This window comes from Pristiophorus japonicus, chromosome 11, assembly GCF_044704955.1.
Source record: "Pristiophorus japonicus isolate sPriJap1 chromosome 11, sPriJap1.hap1, whole genome shotgun sequence".
Classification (NCBI taxonomy): Eukaryota; Metazoa; Chordata; class Chondrichthyes; family Pristiophoridae; genus Pristiophorus; species Pristiophorus japonicus.
The window spans coordinates 117454899-117480177 of NC_091987.1; the positions used below are offsets into that span (position 1 = coordinate 117454899).

The 25279-nt window shown below is 44.5% G+C and overlaps 1 protein-coding gene across 24 annotated transcripts in view; it reads left to right on the plus strand.

Annotated features, from left to right (window-relative positions):
* LOC139276239 (adhesion G-protein coupled receptor G2-like) overlaps positions 1-25279 on the plus strand; it is a 281046-nt gene that overhangs the window by 118671 nt on the left and 137096 nt on the right. For 14 of the 24 annotated variants that reach the window (XM_070893921.1, XM_070893925.1, XM_070893932.1 and 11 more), the window contains 6 exons: positions 32-79; positions 3566-3613; positions 14083-14127; positions 14477-14524; positions 21853-21900; positions 22732-22779. In XM_070893921.1, the coding sequence (XP_070750022.1) occupies positions 32-79; positions 3566-3613; positions 14083-14127; positions 14477-14524; positions 21853-21900; positions 22732-22779 (285 nt within the window). The remainder of the gene's footprint in view (positions 1-31; positions 80-3565; positions 3614-14082; positions 14128-14476; positions 14525-21852; positions 21901-22731; positions 22780-25279) is intronic. The other 10 variants (XM_070893928.1, XM_070893933.1, XM_070893936.1 and 7 more) reach the window with 3 other exon arrangements.

Consider the following 25279-nt stretch of genomic DNA (forward strand, 5'->3'; position numbering starts at 1 on the left):
TCTGACCTGATCACTTGTAATCTTTTTACAGAGGGTACCTTTACCACAAATCCCACATCACCTACATCTCTTGTGACAGGTAATTGCAAATAGGTGTTTGAGAATTTAAAATTTTGAAAATGACAGCCGTACATTAATGGACAAAGTTTGATTGTTGTTTACTTGACTGTATGAATGTACTTGTGCAACATCTCACCAATGCAGAATGATTGACAATTATGCTCCCTCTGTTCATTGGCCATCAGCATCTCCATTAAGGTGCACAATGATGCACAGGGAAGGACTGGACAGAGAGAGAACTGGTCAGATCCAATTGTCTTGTCACACACCCCATATCACTGTTGCTGGAACCTGTGAAAAACATCAGTATACTTTTAAATAACACAAAAAAAAATCAGTCAGCTGCTTGCAACTGAGATGTACTGACACCAGAGGTTGAAATGGTACGTCAAATGGAGTGCATAGTTTGTAGATATGTGGAAGAAACTCAGCTGTACTTCTGCACATTATCAGTGGTACAATTTTAATTGCAGGGGGTGGGGGCGGGGGAGGAGTTCAATGACTTCGAATTAATATTAACATTTCTGAAAATGGTTCTGATTGGGCTGATTTAAATTCAAAAATGGGCTTTAGACAAAAAAAAGTCCTAAGTTTGACTGGGATTAGATGTTTTTATTCATGGCTGTAACTTGGTTGCAAAAACTGTTGGAGGGAATAGTCTGAATCTATCAAACTCATAAAAAATTTTACATTTCACAATATAATCCTTAAGTAGTTTGCCACTGCCATAATCTGTAGACAATTTACAAAGTAATGTGGCAGACTGGGTGTAGCTGTTCATTGTCTGATCTGAAATCTTGTACATTCTTACAGAATACATCACTGCTGTTAACTTGACATCTTCTCCACAGACCAGTTTGAAAGTATTCAGAATATAAGAAATCTGATGCTGAAATGGAGCAGATTAGAAGCACAGGCTGATTTCATTTAACGTAGATTCATACATGACTGGAGGAGGCTATTCGGCCCATTGTGCTTGTGCTGGCTCTTTGAATGAGCTTTCCAATTAGTCCGACTACACTGCTCTTTCCCCCATAGACCTGCAAGTTTCTCCTTTTCAAGTGTACAACCAATCCCCTTATGGACGTTACTATTGAATCAGCTTCCACAACCTTTTCAGACAGTGCACTTTTGACCATAACAACTCGCTGCGTAAAAATAATTTCTCCTCATCTCCCCTTGAGTGCTATTGCTAATTACCTTAAATCCATGACCTCTAATTACCATCCCTCCTGCCAATAGAAGTAGTTTATCCTTATTTACTCTAGTAAAACCATTCAAAATTTTGAACACATCTATTAAATCTCCTCTTAACCTTCTCTGCTCTAAGGACAACAATCCCAGTCTCGCTAATCTCTTCACATAGCTGAAGTCCATCATCTTTAGTACCATTCGAGTAAATCTTTTTTGCACCCTCTCCAAGGCATTGCCATCCTTCCTAAAGTGTGGTGCCCAGTATGTACAAAATAATCCAGCTAATGCCTAACCAGTGATTTATGGTTTTATTAAGGTGTGATAAAGTTGTTTTACAATATCCTTCTATGCGAAACATTAAGTAGAATGGGGATTTTTCTTGTAATTCCAACACTTCCCGAGTTGCCAAAAACAGCTGCTTTCAGGGAAGAGCTTACATTTGTCTCTCACACACACAGCATAAACTGCAAAGGTGAAGACGAGGGGGCCACGAACTTGCACTCAAACAAATGCACAGAGCATGGCTCAGTTGTCTCCAACAGACTTATCAAAAGTCTTGACTTGGTTGATCACAGGGTGCATCACAGCCAGAGCCAATCCCCTTCTCATCTGGTGTTCACAAGTGTCACTTTCCAGCAGGTTTTATGGATCAGAATCAGGACCAGCAAACCCTTTGGGGGTTTTCCTTAGTCTAATCCAGAAGTGTTGTGGTTAATTGTAAGCCCTGGCACCTTCCTGGTCTGTATGATTCAGAACACCACAGGGCAGTATGTTAGATTACTCAACCCCTGAGGGAGCTGTAACAATTTCTTATTGTGAGGCGAGGTTGTGGTATTCTCCTAATGCTACATCAGAACTGGACTAGTGAGTGGGTCAGATGTGGGACAATCACACTGATTATTTGACCCATGGTTCCATCTGGTACCAGCAGTGAAACCTTATACACTTACCCCCCCCCCCCCCACTCCTCTCCACTCTTGGTTTTCAGTGTTAGCCATGGCTCAGTGAATAGCACTCTCACCTTTGAGCCAGAAGCTTGTGTGATCAAATCTTCACTCCAGGGATTTGAGTACAAAATCTAGGCTGGCATTCCAGTGCAGTACTGAGGGAGTGATGCACTGTCGGAGGTCGTTCAGATGAGCCAATAAACCGAGGCCCCATCTGCTCTCTGAGGTGGGTGTAAAAGATCTCCATGGTACTATTTTGAAGATGAGCAGGAGAGTTCTCCCCAGTATCCAGGCCAATATTTATCCCTCAACAAACATCACTAAAACAGATTATGTGGTCATTATCTCATTGCTGTTTGTGAGTCCTTGTTGTGTGCAAATTGGCTGTTGCGTTTCTTACATTACAACATTGACTACACTTCAAAAGTACTTCATTGGCTGTAAAGTGCTTTGTCACATCCTGATGTCATGAAAAGTGTTATATAAATGCAAGACTTTCTCTTTCTTACTCTGCAACCAAGGCACCATATGTAAGAATGAATCAAGCTGTGCATGTGATTTGTGGTGAAGTTGTTGCTGGGGTTTCTCAGCACTCTAGTTTCAGAGTTAAAGGGCTGGATTTTTGGTCTTCTGCCGCCACTGTTAGCACTCCGGAAGGGCAGCAATAGCGGCGGGAATGGTTTCCGGGCGGGCGGCCAGCTTGCAGCGCCTTGCTGAGAAATTAGTTGCCGGGTTTGTGTGGGCACTGAGCTGTACCGCCAGGGAGCATTGAGCCGATGTGGAACACCACCAGTTTCAACTGACCCTATAGCGTCCCATAGCACGAAATAGTGGGACCACCTGGAAAACCAGGCGGGCAGAGCTGTTCTGGTGGCGGTGAGTGCAGTAAGCAATAAATGAGGTAAGTGTGATTATTTTGTTTATTTTTATTTTTGCGATTTATCCTAATATGGGATGGTCAAGGTATTGGGAATGTGTTTTGTGTGTTTTGTGTCGATTTGTTTTCTTCAAGCAAGCCTCTCTTAGGGTGCTCTGAGGCCGGCTCTTTAGCTCGGGATTTTCAGTTGCTCAGCCGGCCTAGTGCCCGAAAAGAGGTGTGCAACTCCTCCCTTAGCACTCCGACCCACACTCAGGGCCCAGCTGATGAATTTTGTGGCTGAAGACACAAACCATTTCCCCGCGCAAATGTTACTGCTCCGCTGCCATTACCGCCCCGAAATGACCAGAACTGAAAATCCAGCCCATAGGATTTTTGCACATGCAGAGAGCAGTTGGATACCAGTTTTTATGTTTTTGTTTTAAACTTGGTAAAAGTGAAGTCAATGCAGCAGTAACTAATATGAATATCTCTAATTTGTTTGCAGCTGTCAGCTCCACCACTCAGGATGAGAACAGTACAGTAAACAGTGCAGGTAAGTGAGTACTGGGAACATGAGTCTTCAATTTTAACATTCCTGGTCACAACAATCCTGTCCAACAGAGCATTAACATGTGCTTTTTTCACTCATCTACGCCTCAATGCGGAAATACAATTGGGTGTATTGGCAAGATTGCTATCAGTATATTTTCACTTGAAACATGTAGCCAATAAACATGAAAGAGGAATGCCATTATACGCTTCATCTGTAACAGAAGTGTGCTGTTTGGTAGACAAAGTCTATTTTGTAATTTACCTAATCTGCATATGTAAATTATGTCCAACTAGTACACTTCAATACTTTTGTCTCTACTTAGGTATAATAAATAAACACTGGCGTCATTTTCACATGTTGTGCCCACATTAGTCCCAGCAGTGAGCCACACTGCCTGGGAGCAGCTGTGAGTTCTGTACTGGGCTTTTAGAAGGCATGAAACAGTTGAGTGAGATAAGGTATCTATTCCCAGAGAAGATTGATTGACTAATATGGCCAAAATGTTTCTATTTTAGATGAAACAATAATTTTTAAGGAATCTCTTTTTGATGCATTGTTGGCCTCTGGCTTTGATTTCCCGGCACTTCTTTGGGCGGAGTGGACACCTCCACCGTTCCTCTATCCTGATTATGTAACTGAGCCTTTCTAGGGAATTGAGGTGGGGGTCAATGCCCTCTGCTACAGACAACCAGGAGTCCTGTTCTGTTGCAACTTCCAATGGTGGAGTGGAGCTGTTATTATTAGTTCCATTTGTTCGAATTGCTTCCTTCATTTTTTTTTTCCAATTTGAACATTTTATTGAGCTAACCACGACATAGCAAACTGAAGACAATTAACTATCATCTGCCAAACAAGCTTGTTACATTCCATGGCTTGTAAAGCACTTAATGTTTGCAATGAAGACTTCTTCTGAAACAGAGTTCAAACATGAAAGTACCACATAAAATTGGATCCATAAACTTCGAGAGCAAGCGCCGAAGCTCTTTCCTGTCCAATGGAATGCACCAAAATACAGAGGCCAATTCTGGAGATTAAAGTCCGTCATCTGTCTTTTGGGGTGTTGGGGTTAATCCTCTGCCTGTGGTACTGCCCAACTGGATACCAGCGGTGCTTTGTTGTGCAGAACATTTTGCTGAGTTCTTCAATTGTAGGGGCCTGTTTCTCACGCAGGACTTCTTTTTCTAACCTGGCCTTGAGTACCTGGTCGTGAGTCTCCTCTTTGCTCTCCACAGGGGAAGGTCGTGGGATGGGCTTGGTGTATTCGTACGGGGTGTCCACTAATGGGTGGTAACAGACTATTGTCCACCCATCTGATGTCATTGCAAGGTCAACTTTGCAGTTGTAGTTGTTGGGAAGAGCAGCATACGTAGACTTGTGACAAACACAACCCCTAGCTCCACCTCTCAGGGCCGCCGCCCCCCGGCCCAGGACGCCATCCACAAACACCCGGCCGCCGTCAGCGCCATGTTGCTGGAAGTGATACCAGAATTTCTTCCTAACAGCTGCAAAATCTCAAGTGATAAATCTAATCTTCATTAAATTCTGAAATAGCAGTTACAACTAATGAGCTGTGAAATATTTCTGCTTCCTCCTTGAAGTTTCATTTCTTTAAGTAGGCTTTGGGACATTCCATTGGAATATTCAGATACTCCAGTATTACCTTTGAATCACCTCCCAACTCCCCGAAGCCATCTATAAGGCATATGCCAGGAATGTGATGGAATACTCTCCACTTGCCTGGATGAGTGCAGCTCTAACAACATTAAAGAGACTCGACACCATCCAGGATAAAACAGCCCGCTTGATTGGCACCTCATTCACCACCTTAAGCATTGACTCCATACACCATCAGCACACTGTGTCTACAGTGTGTACCATCTACAAGATGCACCGCAGCAACTTGCCAAGGCTTCTACAACAGTACCTCCCAAACCCGTGACCTCTACCGCCTAGAAGGACAAGGGCAATAAGTGTATGGGAACTCCACCACCTCCACGTTCCTCTCCAAGTCACACACCATCCTGACTTGGGAGTATATTGCCGTCCCTTCATCATTGCTGGGTCAAAATCTTGGCACTCCCTCCCTAACAGCACAATGGGAGTACCTTCACCACACGAATTGCACCAGTTCAAGAAGGCGGCACACCACCACCTTTTCAAGAGCAATTAGGGAAAGGCAATAAATGCTGGCCTTGCCAATGATGCCCACAATGAATAAATTAAACACTCAACCCCTATTTTCTCCATGAACTTTGCCCTTCATGACTACTTTACATGAATAGCACAGTAGAGATGTGCCTGGCAAATAGCTTAATTTTGTAATTGCTATTATTCCTTGTATTTCTTTTGAGTTACTTACCGTCAAATGGCCTTGATTCAGTCAGATTGGAGATGAGTAAAGACAGACTGTGTACAGACTTGGGGCTCAATTTTCCCCACTTATCTGCGCTATTTTTTTGGTGTGCACCGTTTTTTTTTGGAGTAAATTAAAATCTCCCAAGTTTCCCCAAAGTTTATGCACCAGCGTAATTCACTTGGGTCCGATTTTCTTAAGCTTATGTTTTTTTTTACCTCATTGGGGGCGTAACCTGCCACCTGCACCAATTCTGGCCAGTTAAACAAGTTTAACCAACTACGATTTTTCTTAAGACAGCGTATGTGACCACTCTGAAAAACCTTCTGGGCAGTTATCAAATCGAAAATCGGCGCAGGTAACAGAATCAATGCAGAAGATCCAGTTCCACGGCCGGGACAGCAGCGGCAGAGAGGAAGGGAGAGGCGGAGGGAATTTGGCCCAGGCTAGGAGCGGCACCAGCAGGGGTGGGGGGGGGGGGGCGGGGGGAGAGGTGGGCGGGGAGAGGGGCCTTTCTAATTCAGTTTACAGGATAGACTTAGAAACATAGAAACATAGAAAATAGGTGCAGGAGTAGGCCATTCGGCCCGTCGAGCCTGCACCGCCATTCAATAAGATCATGGCTGATCATTCCCTCAGTACCCCTTTCCTGCTTTCTCTCCATACCCCTTGATTCTTTTAGCCATAAGGACTATATCTAACTCCCTCTTGAATATATCCAATGAACTGGCATCAACAACTCTCTGCGGTAGGGAATTCCATAGGTTAACAACTCTCTGAGTGAAGAAGTTCTCCTCATCTCAGTCCTAAATGGCCTACCCCTTATCCTAAGACTATGTCTCCTGGTTCTGGACTTCCCCAACATTGCGAACATTCTTCCTGCATCTAACCTGTCCAGTCCTGTCAGAATCTTATACGTTTCTATGAGATCCCCTCTCATCCTTCTAAACTCCAATGAATAAAGGCCCAGTTGATCCAGTCTCTCCTCATATGACAGTCTAGCCATCCCTGGAATTAGTCTGGTGAACCTTCGCTGCACTCGCTCAATAGCAAGAACGTCCTTCCTCAGATTAGGAGACCAAAACTGAACACAATATTCCAGGTGAGGCCTCACCAAGGCCCTGTACAACTGCAGTAAGACCTTCCTGCTCCTATACTCAAATCCCCTAGCTATGAAGGCCAACATACCATTTGCCTTCTTTACCGCCTGCTGTACCTGCATACCCACTTTCAGTGACTGATGAACCATGACACCCAGGTCTCGTTGCATCTCCCCTTTTTCTAATCTGCCGCCATTCAGATAATATTCTGCCTTCATGTTTTTTCCCCCAAAATGGATAACCTCACATTTATCCACATTATACTGCATCTGCCATGCATTTGCCCACTCACCTAACCTGTCCAAGTCACCCTGCAGCCTCTTAGCATCCTCCTCACAGCTCACACCGCCACCCAGTTTAGTGTCATCTGCAAACTTGAAGATATTACACTCAATTCCTTCATCTAAATCATTAGTATTTATTGTAAAGAGCTGGGGTCCAAGTACTGAGCCCTGCGGCACTCCACTAGTCACTGCCTGCCATTGTGAAAAGGACCCGCTTATCCCGACTCTCTGCTTCCTGTCTGCCAACCAGTTTTCTATCTACGTCAGTACATTACCCCCAATACCATTTTGCACACCAATCTCTTGTGCGGGACGTTGTCAAAAGCCTTTTGAAAGTCTAAATACACCACATCCACTGGGTCTCCCTTGTCCACTCTGTTAGTTACATCCTCAAAAAATTACAGAAGATTCATCAAGCATGATTTCCCTTTCATAAATCCATGCTGACTTGGTCCGATACTGTCACTGCTTTCTAAATGCGCTGCTATTTCACCCTTAATGATTGATTCCAACATTTTCCCCACTACTGATGTCAGGCCAACCAGTCTATAATTACCCGTTTTCTCTCTCCCTCCTTTTTTAAAAAGTGGCGTTATATTAGCTACCCTCCAGTCCATAGGGACTGATCCAGAGTCGATAGATTGTTGGAAAATGATCACCAATGCATCCACTATTTCTCGGGCCACTTCCTTAAGTACTCTGGGATGCAGACTATCAGGCCCCAGGGATTTATTGGCCTTCAATCCCATCAATTTCCCTAACACAATTTCCCACCTAATAAGGATATCCTTCAGTTCCTCCTTCTCACTAGACCCACTGTCCCCTAGTATATTCGGAAGGTTATTTGTGTCTTCCTTCGTGAAGACAGAACCGAAGTATTGGTTCAATTGGTCTGCCATTTCTTTGTTCCCCAGTATAAATTCACCTGAATCCGACTGCAAGGGACCTACTTTTGTCTTCACTAATCTTTTTCTCTTCACATATTTATAGAAGCTTTTGCAGTCCATTTTTATGTTCCCTGCAAGCATCCTCTCGTCCTCTATTTTCCCCCTCTTAATTAAACCCATAGTCCTCCTCTATTGAATTCTAAATTTCTCCCAGTCCTCAGGTTTGTTGCTTTTTCTAGCTAATTTATATGCCTCTTCCTTGGCTTTAACACTATCCTTAATTTCCCTTGTTAGCCACGGTTGAGCCACCTTCCCTGTTTTATTTTTACTCCAGCCAGGGATGTACAATTGCTGAAGTTCATCCATGTGATCTTTAAATGTTTGCCATTGCTTATCCACCATCAACCCTTTAAGTATCCTTTACCAGTCTATTCTCGCCAATTCACGCCTCATACCGTCGAAGTTACCTTTCCTTAAGTTCAGGACCCTAGTTTCCGAATTAACTGTGTCACTCTCCATCTTAATAAAGAATTCTACCATATTATGGTCACTCTTCCCCAAGGGGCCTCGCACAAAAAGATTGCTAATTAGTCCCTTCTCATTACACATCACCCAATCTAGGATGGCCTGCTCTCTAGTTGGTTCCTCGACATATTGGTCTAGAAAACCATCCCTAATACACTCCAGGAAATCCTCTTCCACCACGTTGCTACCAGTTTGGTTTGCCCAATCAATATGTAGATTAAAGTCACCCATGATAACTGCTGTACCTTTATTGCAAACATCCCTTATTTCTTGTTTGATGCTGTCCCCAACCTCACTACTACAGTTTGGTGGTCTGTACACAACTCTCACTAGCATTTTCTGCCCTTTAGAATTCCGCAGCTCCACCCATACCAATTCCACATCATCCAGGCTAATGTCCCTCCTTACTTTTGCATTAATTTCCTCTTTAACCAGCAATGCCACCCCGCCTCCTTTTCCTCTCTGCCTATCCTTCCTAAATGTTGAATACCCCTGGATGTTGAGTTCCCAGCCTTGATCACCCTGGAGCCATGTCTCTGTGAAGCAAATTACATCATAACCATTAACTGCTGTCTGTGCAGTTAATTCGTCCACCTTATTCCGAATACTCCTCGCATTGGGGCACAGAGCCTTCAGGCTTGACTTTTTAACACACTTTGCCCCTTTAGAATTTTGCTGTAATGTGGCCCTTTTTGTTTTTTGCCTTGGGTTTATCTGCCCTCCACTTTTACTATTCTCCTTTCTATCTTTTGTTTCTGCCTCCATTTTATTTCCCTCTGTCTCCCTGCATAGCTTCCCAGCCCCCTGCCATGTTAGTTTAACTCCTCCCCAACAGCAGTAGCAAATACTCCCCCTAGGACATTGGTTCCAGTCCTGCCCAGGTGCAGACTGTCCGGTTTGTACTGGCCCCACCTCCCCCAAAACCTGTTCCAATGTCCCAGGAATTTGAATCCCTCCCTTCTGCACCACTCCTCAAGCCACGTATTCATTTGAGCTATCCTGCGATTCTTACTCTGACTAGAACGTGGCACTGGTAGCAATCCTGAGATTACTACTTTTGAGGTCCTACTTTTTAATTTAACTCCTAGCTCCCGAAATTTGTCTCGTAGGACCTCATCCCGTTTTTTACCTATATCATTGGTACCTATATGCACCATGACAACTGGCTGTTCACCCTCCCTTTTCAGAATGTCCTGCACCCACTCCAAGACATCCTTGACCCTTGCACCAGGGAGACAACATACCATCCTGGAGTCTCGGTTGTGGCCGCAGAAATGCCTATCTATTCCGCTTACAATTGAATCCCCTGTCACTATAGCTCTCCCACTCTTTTTCCTGCCCTCCTGTGCAGCAGAGCCACCCACAGTGTCATGAACTTGGCTGCTGCTGCCCTCCCCTGATGAGTCATCCCCCTCAACAGTACCCAAAGCGGTGTATCTGTTTTGCAGGGGGCTGACCGCAGGGGACCCCTGCACTACCTTCCTTGCACTGCTCTTTCTTTTGGTCACCCATTTACTATCTGGATGTGAACCCTTTACCTGCGGTGAGACCAACTCACTAAACATGCTATTCATGTAATTCTCAGCATCGTGCATGCTCCAGAGTGAATCCACCCGCAGCAATGCGGTCCGTCAGGAGCTGGAGGTGGATACACTTCCCGCACACGTAGTCGTCAGGGCCACCGGAAGCATCCCTGACTTCCCACATAGTACAGGAGGAGCATAACACGTGTCCAAGCTGTCCTGCCATGACTTAACCCCTAGATAGACTTAATTTGGCAACAACAATGCTAAATGTTATTTACTGCTATAGAAAAGAAAAAGAAAAACTACTTACCAATCACTTACCCCATTGGCTGTGACGTCACTTTTGACTTACTTTCTACTTCTTTTTTGCCTTCTCTCCCAGCTGCAGCTGCACCGGCTGGCCTCTCCAACTGCCTCACAAACTCCCCGCTGGCCTTTATAGGCCTCACCAACGTTGCTCCTCGATCTCCCGCCTCTCCAACTTTTGGCACAAAGACTTTTTAATATTTTCATGTTGGTAAGCAGCTGCCTTAAATAGCTGCAGGTTGCTGTGAGCGGGCCAGAATGTCTTGTATGTTTCACTTTCCAGCCTCAGCCCGCATTGTGTCCCTCGTTACCCTGGTGACCCGATCTTTTCGTCGCACATCATAGGCTCCACCCACCGAGCTTAAGGACAATCTGTGCCGGGCCACATTCACGTTAAAACAAGAAAACTTTCAATTTTTTTTGGCGTAGTCAAGCCCAAAAAAATGAGCGTATCTCTTTAAATACGTCAAAAAACGGTATTGGGGAAAATTGAGGCTTAACTATTGTGAATTCTGCTCTTTCAATAGATTATAGGACAATTGCAATTCAGGAAGCTGACTTTTTTTAGTCTTTCCTGTCTAGTTTTCATCTAACGGAGCATTCTGTTACCCTTTAGGTGGCCAGACTTAATTTGGTGTCTTAACTGTGGCAGGCACACATCTATTGCAAAGTTGAATGATAGGTTTGAATCGAGAAGGACCTTCAGCCCATTCGATCTCATCCTATTAAAGTACCGACTGCACTCATTTTCTCATTACTGAATTACTACACACATCATAAACCAAAAGTGTTGGATTGGGAAACAGGGATTCAATCACCTGAATGACATTGTTTCTATTCATGGCAGCAAATTTGTTGCAGAAACTGCTGAAGGGAATAGATTGGGCGAACCAAACTGGTAGCAATGCGATGGAGGAGGAGTTCCTGAGTGTATTTGGGATGGTTTTCTCGACCAATATGTCGAGGAACCAACTAGAGGGCTGTCCATCCTAGATTGGGTGATGTGTAATGAGAAAGGACTAATTAACAATCTTGTTGTGCGAGGCCCCTTGGGGAAGAGTGACCATAATATGGTAGAATTCTTTATTAAGATGGAGAGTGACACAGTTAATTCAGAGACTAGGGTCCTGAACTTGGAGAAAGGTAACTTCGATGGTATGAGATGTGATTTGGCTAGAATAGACTGGCGAGTGATGCTTAAAGGGTTGACGGTGGATAGGCAATGGCAAACATTTAGAGATCACATGGATGAACATCAAGAATTGTACATCCCTGTCTGTAGTAAAAATAAAACGGGGAAGGTGGCTCAACTCTGGCTATCAAGGGAAATTAAGGATAGTGATAAATCCAAGGAAGAGGCATATACATTGGCCAGATAAAGCAGCAAACCTGAGGACTGGGAGAATTTTGCAATACAGCAGAGGAAGACAAAGGGTTTAATTATGAGGGAAAAAATAGAGTATGAGAGGAAGCTAGCTGGGAACATAAAAACTGACTGCAAAAGCTTCTATAGATATGTGAAGAGAAAAAGATTAGTGAAAACAAACGTAGGTCCCTTGCAGTCAGATTCAGGTGAATTTATAATGGGGAACAAAGAAATGGCGGACAAATTAAACAAATACTTTGGTTCTGTCTTCACAAAGGAAGACACAAATAACCTTCCGGAAATACTAGGGGATTGAGGGTCAAGTGAGAAGCAGGAACTGAAGGAAATCCTTATTCGGTGGGAAATTGTGTTAGGGAAATTGGTGGGATTAAATCCCCGGGGCCTGATAGTCTGCATCCCAGAGTACTTAAGGAAGTAGCCCTAGAAATAGAGTATGCATTGGTGATCATTTTCCAACAGTCTATTGACTCTGGATCGGTTTCTATGGACTGGAGGGTAACACCTCTTTTTAAGAAAGGAGGGAGAGAGAAAATGGATAATTATAGATCGGCTGGCCTGACATCAGTAGTGGGGAAAATGTTGGAATCAATTATTAAAGATGAAATAGCAGCACATTTGGAAAATAGTGACGGGATCGGTCCAAGTCAGCATGGATTTATGAAAGGGAAATCCTGCTTCACAAATCTTCTAGACTTTTTTGAGGATGTAACTAGTAGAGTGGGCAAGGGAGAACCAGTGGATGTGGTGTATTTGGACTTTCAAAAGGCTTTTGACAAGGTCCCACACAAGAGATTGTTGTGCAAAATTAAAGCATATGGTATTGGGGTTAATGTACTGACGTGGATAGAGAACTGGTTGGCAGACAGGAAGCAGAGAGTTGGGATAAACGGGTCCTTTTCAAAATGGCAGGCAGTGACTAATGGCGTGCCGCAGGGCTCAGTGCTGGGACCCCAGCTATTTACAGTATACATTAATGATTTGGATGAGGGAATTGAGTGTAATATCTCCAAGTTTGCAGATGACACTAAGCTTGGTGGCGGTATGAGCTGTGAGGAGGACGCTAAAAGGCTGCAGGTTGACTTGGACAGGTTAGGTGAGTGGGCAAACACGTGGCAGATGCAGTATGATGTGGATAAATGTGAGGTTATCCACTTTGGTGGCAAAAAGACGAAGGCAGAATATTATCTGAATGGTGGCGGATTAAGAAAAGGGGAGGTGCAACGAGACCTAGGTGTCATGGTATATCAGTCATTGAAAGTTGGCATGCAGGTACAGCAGGCGATGAAGAAGGCAAATGGTGTGTTGGCCTTCATAGCTAGGGCATTTGAATATTGGAACAGGGAGGTCTTACTGCAGTTGTACAGGGCCTTAGTGAGGCCTCACCTGGAATATTGTGTTCAGTTTTGGTCTCCTAATCTGAGGAAGGACATTCTTGCTATTGAGGGAGTGCAGCGAAGGGCAGACTGATTCCCAGGATGGAAGGGCTGACATATGAGGAGAGACTGGTTCTACTGGGCTGTATTCACTGGAGTTTAGAAGGGAGAACCAGTGGATGTGATGTATTTGGACTTTCAAAAGGCTTTTGAAAGTGGTGTGCAAAATTAAAGCATATGGTATTGGGGTTAATGTACTGATGTGGATATAGAGAACTGGTTGGCAGACAGGAAGCAGAAAGTCAGGATAAACGGGTCCTTTTCCGAATGGCAGGTAGTGACTAATGCAGTGCCGCAGGGCTCAGGGCTGGGACCCCAGCTATTTACAATATACATTCATGATTTAGATGAGGAAATTGAGTGTAATATCTCCAAGTTTACAGATGACACTAAGTTGGGTGGCGGTGTGAGCTGTGAGGGGAACATTAAAGGCTGCAGGGTGACTTGGACAGGTTAGGTGAGTGGACAAACGCGTGGCAGATGCAGTATAATGTGGATAAATGTGAGGTTATCCACTTTGGTGGCAAAAACGCGAAGGCAGAATATTATCTGAATGGAGCAGATTAGGAAAAGCGGAGGTGCAACGAGACCTGGGTGTCATGGTACATCAGTCATTGAAAGTTGGTATGCAGGTATGATCTGATCGAAATCTTGTACTTTCCTTATAGAATACATCACTACTGTTAATGTGACATCTCCACAGTACACAACAGGTACTGAAATTGCACTGAATTTTAATGGGGGTTAAAATCAGCGACTTGGAATTAATATTAAAACTTACAAAGTTGGTTCTGTTTGGAATGATTTAAATTCAAAATGGGCATTAGACAAAAACTCTAAATTTGACTGGGAATGGATGTTTTTATTCATGGCTCTAATTTTGTTACAGAAACTGTTGGAGGGAATAGTCTGAATTGCATAAACTCATGAAAAATTAAAGTGTTACAATATAATCATTAAATCGTTCATCTGTGCCATAATCTGTGGGCACTTTACAAAGTAATGTTGCAGACAGGGTGTAGCTGTTCATTGTCTGATTGTAATCTTGACCTTTCCTTACAGAAAACAGCACTACCGTTAATGTGACATCTTCTCCACAAGACACAACAGGTACTGAAATTGCGCACTATGAAAATATTCAGTGTATAAGAAAGCTGATGCTGAAATTGAGTAGTTAAGAACCACAGGAAACTGTTGATGTGATTTATCGTCGAATCATACAGGACAGAAGGAGGCTATTGGGCCCATTGTGCCTGGACCGGCTCTTTGAATGGGCTTTCCAATTAGTCCCACTATTTTGATCTTTCCTCACAGCCCTGCAAATTTCCCCTTTTCAAGTATACAATCAATTCGCTTTTCAAAGTTACTATTGAATCAGTTTGCACCACATTTTCAGGCAGTGCATTTCAGATCATAACAACTCGCTGTGTAAAAATAATTTCTCCTCAGCACCCTTTGAGTGCTTTTGCTAATTACCTTAAATCCATGACCTCTCATTGCTGCCCCTCTTGCCAGAAGAAGCATTTTCACCTTACTTACTCTGGGAAAACCATTCTTTATATTAAACATCTCTATAAAATCTCCTCTTAATCTTCTCTGCTCTAAGAAAAGTAGTAATCTCAGGATTGCTAACAGTGCCACATGCTAGTCAGAGTAGGAATCACAGGATAGCACAGATGAATACGTGGCTTGAGCAGTGGTGCAGCAGGGAGGGATTCAAATTTGTGGGGCATTGGAACAGGTTCTGGGGGAGGTGGGACCAGTACAAACCGGACGGTCTGCACTTGGGCAGGAACGGAACCAATGTCCTAGGGGGAGTGTTTGTTAGTGCTGTTGGTGAGGAGTTAAACTAATATGGCAGGGGGATGGGAACCAATACAGGGAGATAGAGGGAAACAAAAAGGAGACAAAAACAAAAGACAGAAAAGAGATGAGTAAAAGTGGAGGATAGAGAAACCAAAGGCAAGAAACAAAAAGGGCAACTGAATATAAAAGGGCTGCAGGAGGGGTAAAAACTAAAAATTATGGTTTAAAAACTAGGATGAAAACACTCTTACCTAAATGCACGCAGCATTAGAAATAAAGTAAATGAGTTGACGGCACAAATCATTACAAATGGGTATGATTTGGTGGCCATTACAGAAACATGGTTGCAAGGTGGCCAAGACTGGGAATTAAACATACAGGGGTATCTGACGATTCAGAAAGATAGGCAAGAAGGGAAAGGAGGTGGGGTAGCTCTGTTAATAAAGGATGATATCAGGGCAGTTGTGAGGGATGATATTGGCTCCAATGAACAAAATGTTGAATCATTGTGGGTGGAGATTAGAGATAATAAGGGGAAAAAGTCACTGGTCGGCGTAGTTTATAGGCCCCCAAATAATAACTTCATGGTGGGTCAGGCAATAATCAAGGGAATAATGGAGGCATGTGAAAAAGGAACGGCAGTAGTTATGGGGGATTTTAACCTACATATCGATTGGTCAAATCAAATCGCAGGGGGTAGCCTGGAGGAGGAATTCATAGAATGCATACGGGATTGTTTCTTAGAACAGTATGTAACAGAGCCTACAAGGGAGCAAGCCATTTTGGATCTGGTCCTGTGTAACGAGACAGGAAAAATAAATAATCTCCTCTTAAAAGATCCTCTCGGAATGAGTGATCACAATATGGTTGAATTTGTAATACAGATTGAGGATGAGGAAGTTATGTCAGAAACGAGCGTACTATGCTTAAACAAGGGGACTACAGTGGGATGAGGGCAGAGTTGGCTAAAGTAGACTGGAAACAAGGACTAAGCGGTGGCACAATTGAGGAACAGTGGAGGACTTTTAAGGAGCTCTTTCATAATGCGCAACAAAAATATATTCCAGTGAAAAAGAAGGGCGGTAAGAGAAGAGATAACCAGCCGTGGATAACCAAGGAAATAAAGGAAAGTATCAAATCAAAGACCAATGCGTATAAGGTGGCCAAGGTTAGTGGGAAACTAGAGGATTGGGAAAATTTTAAGCAACAGCAAAGAATGACTAAAAAAGCAATAAAGAAAGGGAAGATAGATTACGAAGGTAAACTTGCGCAAAACATAAAAACAGATAGTAAAAGCTTTTACAGATATATAAAACGGAAAAGAGTGACTAAAGTAAATGTTGGTCCCTTAGAAGATGAAAAGGGGGATTTAATAATGGGAAATGTGGAAATGGCTGAGACATTAAACAATTATTTTGCTTCAGTCTTCACAGTGGAAGACACAAAAACCATGTCAAAAATTGCTGGTCATAGGAATGTGGGAAGGAGGACCTTGAGATGATCACTATCACTAGGGAGGTAGTGCTAGTCAGACTAATGGGACTGAAGGTAGACAAGTCCCCTGGTCCTGATGAAATGCATCCCAGGGTATTAAAAGAGATGGCGGAAGTTATAGCAGATGCATTTGTTATAATCTACCAAAATTATCTGGACTCTGGGGAGGTACCAGCGGATTGGAGAGCAGCTAATGTAACGCCTCTGTTTAAAAAAGGGGGCAGGCAAAAGGCAGGTAACTATAGGCCGGTTAGTTTAACATCTGTAGTGGGGAAAATGCTTCAAACTATTATTAAGGAAGAAATAGCGGGACATCTGGATAGGAATAGTGCAATCAAGCAGACGCAGCATGGATTCATGAAAAGGAAATCATGTTTAACTAACTTACTGGAATTCTTTGAGGATATAACGAGCATGGTGGATAGAGGTGTACCGATGGATGTGGTGTATTTGGATTTCCAAAAGGCATTCGATAAGGTGCCACACAAAAGGTTACTGCAGAAGATAAAAGTACGCGGAGTCAGAGGAAATGTATTAGCATGGATAGAGAATTGGCTGGCGAACAGAAAGCAGAGAGTCGGGATAAATGGGTCCTTTTCCGGTTGGAAATTGGTGGTTAATGGTGTGCCACAGGGATCAGTACTGGGACCACAACTGTTTACAATATACATAGATGACCTGGAAGAGGGGACAGAGTATAGTGCAACAAAATTTGCAGATGACACTAAGATTAGTGGGAAAGCGGGTTGTGTAGAGGACTCAGAGAGGCTTCAAGGAGATTTGGATAGGTTAAGCGAATGGGCTAAGGTTTGGCAGATGGAATACAATGTCGGAAAGTGTGAGGTCATCCACCTTGGGAAAAAAAACAGTAAAAGGGAATATTATTTGAATGGGGAGAAATTACAACATGCTGTGGTGCAGAGGGACCTGGGGGTCCTTGTGCATGAATCCCAAAAGGTTATTTTGCAGGTGCAGCAGGTAATCAGGAAGGCAAATGGAATGTTGGCCTTCATTGCGAAAGGGATAGAGTACAAAAGCAGGGAGGTTTTGCTGCAACTGTATAAGGTATTGGTGAGGCCGCACCTGGAGTACTGCGTGCAGTTTTGGTCACCTTACTTAAGGAAGGATATACTAGCTTTGGAAGGGGTACAGAGACGATTCACTAGGCTGATTCGAGAAATGAGGGGGTTACCTTATGATGATAGATTGAGTAGACTGGGTCTTTACTCCTTGGAGTTCAGAAGGATGAGGGGTGATCTTATAGAAACATTTAAAATCATGAAAGGGATAGACAAGATAGAGGCAGAGAGGTTGTTTCCATTGGTGGGGGAGACTAGAACTAGGGGGCACAGCCTCAAAATACGGAGGAGCCAATTTAAAACCGAGTTGAGAAAGAATTTCTTCCCCCAGAGGGTTGTGAATCTGTGGAATTCTCTGCCCATGGAAGCAGTTGAGGCTGGCTCATTGAATGTTTTCAAGTCAAAGATAGATAGATTTTTAACCAATAAGGGAATTAAGGGTTACGGGGAGAGGGCGGGTAAGTGGAGCTGAGTCAATGACCAGGTCAGCCATGATCTTATTGAATGGCGGAGCAGGCTCGTGGGGCTAGATGGCTTACTCCTGTTCCTAATTCTTATGTTCTTATGTTCTTATGTTCTTATGTAAGAAGGTTTGATTCGAGAAGAACCTTCAGCCCATTCGATCTCATCCTATTCATCATCATAGGCAGTTCCTCGGAATCAAGGAAGACTTGCTTCCACTCCTGAAGTGAGTTCTTTGGTGGCTGAGCAGTCCAAAACGAGAGCCTCAGACCCTGTCACAGGTGGGACAGATAGTCGTTGAGGGAAGGGGTGGGTGGGACTGGTTTGCCGCACGCTCTTTCCGCTGCCTGCGCTTGATTTCTGCACGCTCTCGGCGTTGAGACTCGAGGTGCTTAATGCCCTCCTGGATGCACTTTCTCCACTTAGGGCGGTCTTTGGCCAGGGACTTCCAGGTGTCAGTGGTGATGTCGCACTTTATCAGGGAGGCTTTGAGGTGTCCTTTTAACGTGCCCACCTTTGGCTCATTTGCCGTGGAGGAGCTCCGCATAGAACACTTGCTTTGGGAGTCTCGTGTCTGGCATGCGAACTATGTGGCCTGCCTAGCGAAGCTGTTCAAGTGTGGTCAGTGCTTCAATGCTGGGGATGCTAGCCTGGATGTGTACACTGATATTGGTGTGCCTGTCCTCCAGAGGATTTGTAGGATCTTGCGGAGACATCGTTGTTGATATATCTCCAGCGACTTGAGATGTCTTCTGTTCATCGTCCATGCCTCTGAGCTATACAGGAGGGCGGGAATTACTACAGCCCTGTAGACCATGAACTTGGTGGTAGATTTGAGGGCCTAGTCTTCGGACACTCTTTTCCTCAGGCGGCCGACGGCTGAACCGCTGCACTGGAGGCAGTGTTGAATCTCCACATCAATGTCTCCTTTTGTTAATAAGGGGCTCCCGAGGTATGGGAAGTGGTCCACGTTGTCGAGGGCCGCGCCGTGGATCTTGATGACTGGAGGGCAGTGCTGTGCGGTGAGGACAGGCTGTTGGAGGACCTTTGTCTTAAGGATGCTTCGCGTAAGTTCCATGCTTTCGTATGCCTTAGTAAGTACGTCGACTATATCCTGGAGTTCAGCCTCGGAATGTGTGCCAACGCAGGCATCGCCCGCGTACTGTAGCTCAACGACAGAGGTTGGGGTGATCTTCCACCTGGCCTGGAGGCGGCGTAGGTTAAACAACTTCTCACTGGTTCTGTAGTTTAGATCCACTCCAGCAGGGAGCTTGTTGACTGTGAGGTGGATCATGGCCTGCATGTCATCGTGGAGCAGGCGAAGGATGTCTACAAACTTTTGAGGGCATCCAAAACTGAGGAGGACGCAACATAGACCCCCGCTGTTGAAAGTGCCAAAGTGTTTGTAATTGCGAAAAAAGCCATGTATAAGGGCTGGCGCTGGTCCCTGCATTTTTCCTGCAGCTGTTGCGCTGCAAAGATCATATCCGTTGTGCCCCATAGGGGATGAAATCTGCACTGTGACACCGGGCGGAGCTCCTCGGCCACAGGGAGAATATGGTTGAGAAGAACTCTAGAGACAACCTTCCCAATGGCTGATAGCAGGGAGATTCCTCTATAGTTGCTGCAGTCGGACTTGTCCCCTTTTTTAAAGATGGTCACGATCACTGCTCTCCTCCCTCCAGATGAGAGAGATGAGGTCATGTATCCGTGCCAACAGCACCTCTCTGCCATACTTTAGCGCCTCAGCAGAGATTCCATCCGATCCCGCAGCCTTGTTGTTCTTGGGCTCTTTTATGGCTTTTCCTACCTCATGCAGCGTTGAGGTTTCACTGAAGTGGTGGCGGGTCGCATGCTGCGGGATGGAGTCGAGAACACTCGAGTCAAAGGCAGAATCTCGATTAAAGAGATCTTCGAAGTGCTCCTTCCAGCAGGTCCTGACAAGCTCAGTTTCCTTGATAAGTGTTTCCCTGTTCTTGGCCAGCAGTGGGCCTTGGGAGAGACCGTAGATGGCCTTGACTGCGATGAAGAATCCTCGCATATCGTGGCTGTCGGCCAGTTGTTGTATCTCCTATTAAAGTACCAACTGCACTCATTTTCCCATTACTGAATTACAACACTCATGAAGCAACAAGTGTTGGATTGGGAGACTGGAATTCAATCACCTGAGTTTCAGGGCAATACAATCGATTTACAGTTTTATACTACTAAATCAAAAACCTAACTTAAGGTGAAATATTAATCATGTGCATTGCATGTCTATAGTAATATATAAGTAAAACTGATTGTTGCTTCTCTTAAATATGTTAATTTCGCTAATCACATCTTCTCCATCAAACGAGACATGTACTGGAAATGCAATTTCTGAGAATGTTGTGGCTTAATTTACTTGTTGTAAACCAGAGAGAATTGCTGGAACGATGATACAGTGTTGCCAATCTCAGCTGCATAAATTGTGAAAGACCCATGTTGAAGTTGGATGCGTCTCATAGACGTAGACCTGTGATCGCAGTCTTTATTGTCAATCTTGATGCCGCTGTGAACCATGGGCCTGGGACATTAGTCCCATAATACAATTGGGGGTCATTTGTAACATCAGTGCAGGCGGCGAGCTTGCAGTGGCCACCTGCTATACATCTCAGCCGATTTTCTTATCCGTTGGATTCAGCTGGGTTGTATAAAAGGCCACTTTGCCAGATTATCCCCTGCGTGGTGAAGGCAGAAATTGAACACATCCATTTTAACCACTCGTAGTCTTTTTGCAGAGAATACCTTTACCATAACTCCCACATCGCCTACACCTCTTGTGACAGGTCATTGCAAATGGGTGTTTGAGAATTTTAAATTTTGAAAATAACAGCCGTTCATTAATGGACAATGTTTGATTGTTGTTTACGAGACTGTATGAATGTACTTGTGCTCCACCTTACCAATGCTAATGATTGACAAATTCTGCCCCCTCTGTTCATTGGCCATCAGCATCTCCATTTAGGTGCACAATGATGTACAGGGAAGGACTGGACAGAGAGAGAACTGGTCAGATCCAATTGTCTTGTCACACGCCCCATATCACTGTTGCTGGAACCTGTGAAAAACATTAGTACACTTCTTAATTACACAAAACAGAGCAGTCAGCTGATTGTAAATGGCAAGTATTGCCACCAGATGAGGAAACGGTGCATCACAGTGAGTGCATAGGTTGTAGATGTGTGGAAGAAACTCAGGGCAAACAGCTGACCCACAGAACATCATCAGTGGCACAATTTTAATGCGGGTTAAATTTGAAGACATGGAATTATTATTAAAACTTATGAAATTGGTTCTGTTCAGGATGATTTAAATTCAAAATGGGCTTTAGACAAAAAAAGTCTAAATTTGACTGGGAATAAATGTTTTTATTCATGGCTGTAACTTGGTTGCAGAAACTGTTGGAGGGAATAGTTTGAATCTATTAAACGCATGAAAAATTTTACATTTTACAATATATTCCTTAAATCGTTCATCTGTGCCATAATCTGTGGACACTTTACAAAATAATGTTGCAGACTGGGTGTAAATGTTCATTGTCTGATCTGAAATCTTGTACTTTCCTTACAGGAAACATCACTACAGTTAACGTGACATCTTCTCCACAGACCACAACAGGTACTGAAATTGCGCTCGTTGAAAATATTCAGAACAAAGAAAGCTGATACTGAAATTGAGTAGTTAGGAACCACAGGAAAGTGCTGATGTGATTTATCATCAAATCATACAGGACAGAAGGAGGCTATTGGGCCCATTGTGCTTGTGCCGGCTCTTTGAATGAGCTTTCCAATTGGTCCCACTACTCTGCTCTTTCCCCATAGCCCTGCAAATTTCTCCTTCTCAAGTATACAAGCAATTACCTTTTTAAAGTTACCATTGAATCAGCTTCCACCACCTTTTCAGGCAGTGCATTCTAGACCATAACAACTCGCTGCGTAGAAATAATTTCACCTCAGCTTCCCTCAAGTACTGTTGCTTATTACCTAAAATCTCTGAGCTCAAGTTACCAGCCCTCTTGCCAATCGATGCCTTTTCTCCTTACTCACTCTAGAAAAAGCATTCAGAATTTCGAACACATCTATTAAAACTCCTCTTAATCTTCTCTGCTCTAAGGAGGTTTGAATCGAGAATGACTTTCAGCCCATTCGATTTGATCCTACTAAAGTACCAGCTGCACTCATTTTCACATTACTGAATTACTACACACATCATAAAGCTAAAAGTGTTGGATTGGGAGACTGGGATTCAATCACCTGAGTTTCTGGGCTATACAATCGCTTTACAGTTTATACTGTTAAATCAATAAACTAACTTAAGCTGAAAGATTACTCGGGTACAATGCATGTATATATACATGTGCAACATTTAAGTGTAACTGATTGTTGCTTCTGTTAAATGTAATAGATTTGCTAATCACATCTGATCTAATATCTTGTACAATGTTCACAGGCAGCATTTCTTCAAATACTGCAGGATCTTCACCATCTAACAAGACAGGTACTGTGTAAAGTCCTGTCCCCTCAGTACAGATTCACATGAGGCATGTAATGAAGTCAAGGTCACTCTGGACCTGCACCTTTATTTCACAGCTCTGGAATGCTGCACTTGCCTGAGACCTGTCCTTATATACCTGTCTCTTGCAAGTGCACCCCTGGTGGTAAGGTATGCTAGTGGTTACAGGTCATATCTTATTACAGTCATGTATAGCATCTTAGGATACAGTTATATATAATAATGTAAGATACTTGACATCACCCTCCCCCAAGGTCTTATTGTCTTTATAGGTTCAGTCTCTCAGGTGGTCTACGCTCTCGCGTGGAGCGTCTGAGTTGTGGTTCAGTTGTTTGCTTTGGTGTCTGTTTTTCTTTGGGTGTGGTTGCTGGTATCTCGCCTGGGCTGTCTGTTTCGATTGGTGTGATTGTTATTGACTCGCCTGGGCTGTCTGTTGGGATTGCCCTTTCCTCAGGTTGTTCCCTCTGTCTGTCCACCAGGTGTGATGCGAGTTCCACATTGTAGTCTGCCTCTGGTTCCGCAGTGTTGTTGGTAAATCTGCTTTTGACTTGGTCTACATGCCTCCGGCAGGTTTTGCCATTGTCCATTTGTACTACAAGCAGCTTGTTTCCTCCTTGCCCGTTACTGTCCCTGCAAGCCATTTGGGACCCCTGCAATAGTTTAGTACAAACACTTTATCCCCTATCTCATTCCATCTCCCCCTCGAATTTCTGTCATAGTACTCAGTCAGCTTACGGCGCTTTGCCTCAACGATTTCGTGCATGTCTGGGAGGATTAATGAGAGCTTTGTTTTTAAAGTCCTTTTCATCAACAGTTGCGTGGGGGGGATCCCAGTCAGTGAGTGCAGACGAGATCTGTATGCCAGCAGCAGTCGCGACAGGCGACCCTGCAGCATGGGACCTTGGATTTTATGCATGCCTTGTTTAATGATTTGCACTGCTCTCTCTGCCTGGCCATTGGAGGCCGGCTTGAACGGTGCTGTCTTGACGTGATTTATGCCACGGTCAATTATAAAGTCTTGGAATTCTGCACTGGGGAAGCACGGACCATGGTCACTGACCAATATGTCAGGGATTCCGTGCGTTGCAAACATGGTTGCGAGGCTCTCCACAGTGGTGGAGGTTGTGCTTGAGTTTAAAATGGTGCATTCGATCCACTTTGAAAATGCATCTACAACTACGAGGAACATTTTGCCCATGAATGGGCCCGCATAGTCTACGTGCACCCACGACAATGGTTTGGTAGGCCAGGGCCAGGGGCTCAGTGGAGCCTCCCTGGGAGCATTGCTGAGTTGGGCACAAATGGTGCACCTTCAGACGCAGAGCTCCAAGTCCGCATCAATATCAGGCCACCAGACGTGGGATCTGGCTATGGCCTTCATGAGAACGATCCCCGGGTGCTCGCGGTGGAGCTGCCGGACAAATGCCTCTCTGCCTCGCAGAGGCATGACTACTCAGCTGCCCCACATCAGGCAGTCTGCTTGTAGTGACAGCTCATGCATGCGCCTGTGAAAGGGTTTTAATTCCTCGGGGCAGGCATCGCGAGCCTCTGCCCAGTCACCGGTTAGGACACATCTTTTTACTAAGGATAACGTGGGGTCGCTGGCCGTCCAGGCTCTGATTTGGTGAGCCATCATGGGCGAACCTGTGGACTCAAAGGCATTGATTGCCATGACTATCTCACAGTCCTGTTTGTCAGACCCTTCCGTGGTCGCCAGGGGTAGCCTGCTGAGCACGTCGGCACAGTTGTCTGTGCCTGGTCTGTGCCTTATGGTATAGTCGTAGGACGCCAGCATGAGTACCCACCGTTGAATTCGCGCCGAGGCGTTGGCGTTTATTGCCTTGCTCTCGGATAGGAGGGACGTGAGGGGCCTGTGGTCAGTTTCTAATGCGAACTTGGCCCTGAAAAGGTATTGGTGCATCTTTTTGACACCGTACACGCACGCGAGCGCCTCCTTCTCTACCATTCCGTACCCGCTCTCCGCCCGCGAAAGTGACCTGGAGGTATAAGCTATGGGTTGTAATTTGCCCGCACTATTGACATGTTGCAAAATGCACCCAACCCCATACGCTGACGCATCGCATGTGAGAACTAGCTTTTTATCTGGGTCAAAGAAAGTCAAAACACTGTTGGAACACAGAAGGTTGCTTGCCTTATTGAAGGCGCGTTCCTGGGCATCCCCCCAAAATCAATCGCACCACTTCCTGAGTAGCACGTGGAGAGGCTCCAGCAGCGTGCTTAAGTTCTGCATAAAGTTCCCAAAGTAATTGAGTAGTTCGAGAAAGGCGCGCAGTTCTGAGAAATTCCGGGGCCTGGGTGCCAGGCGAATTGCTTCTGTTTTGGACTCTGTTGGGTGGATTCCATCAGCGGCAATCCTTCTGCCCAAAAATTCAACCTCGGGTGCGAGAAACAGGCACTTGGATTTCTTGACTCTTAGGCCTACTCGATCCAACCACTTTAGTACTTCCTCCAAATTACGGAGATG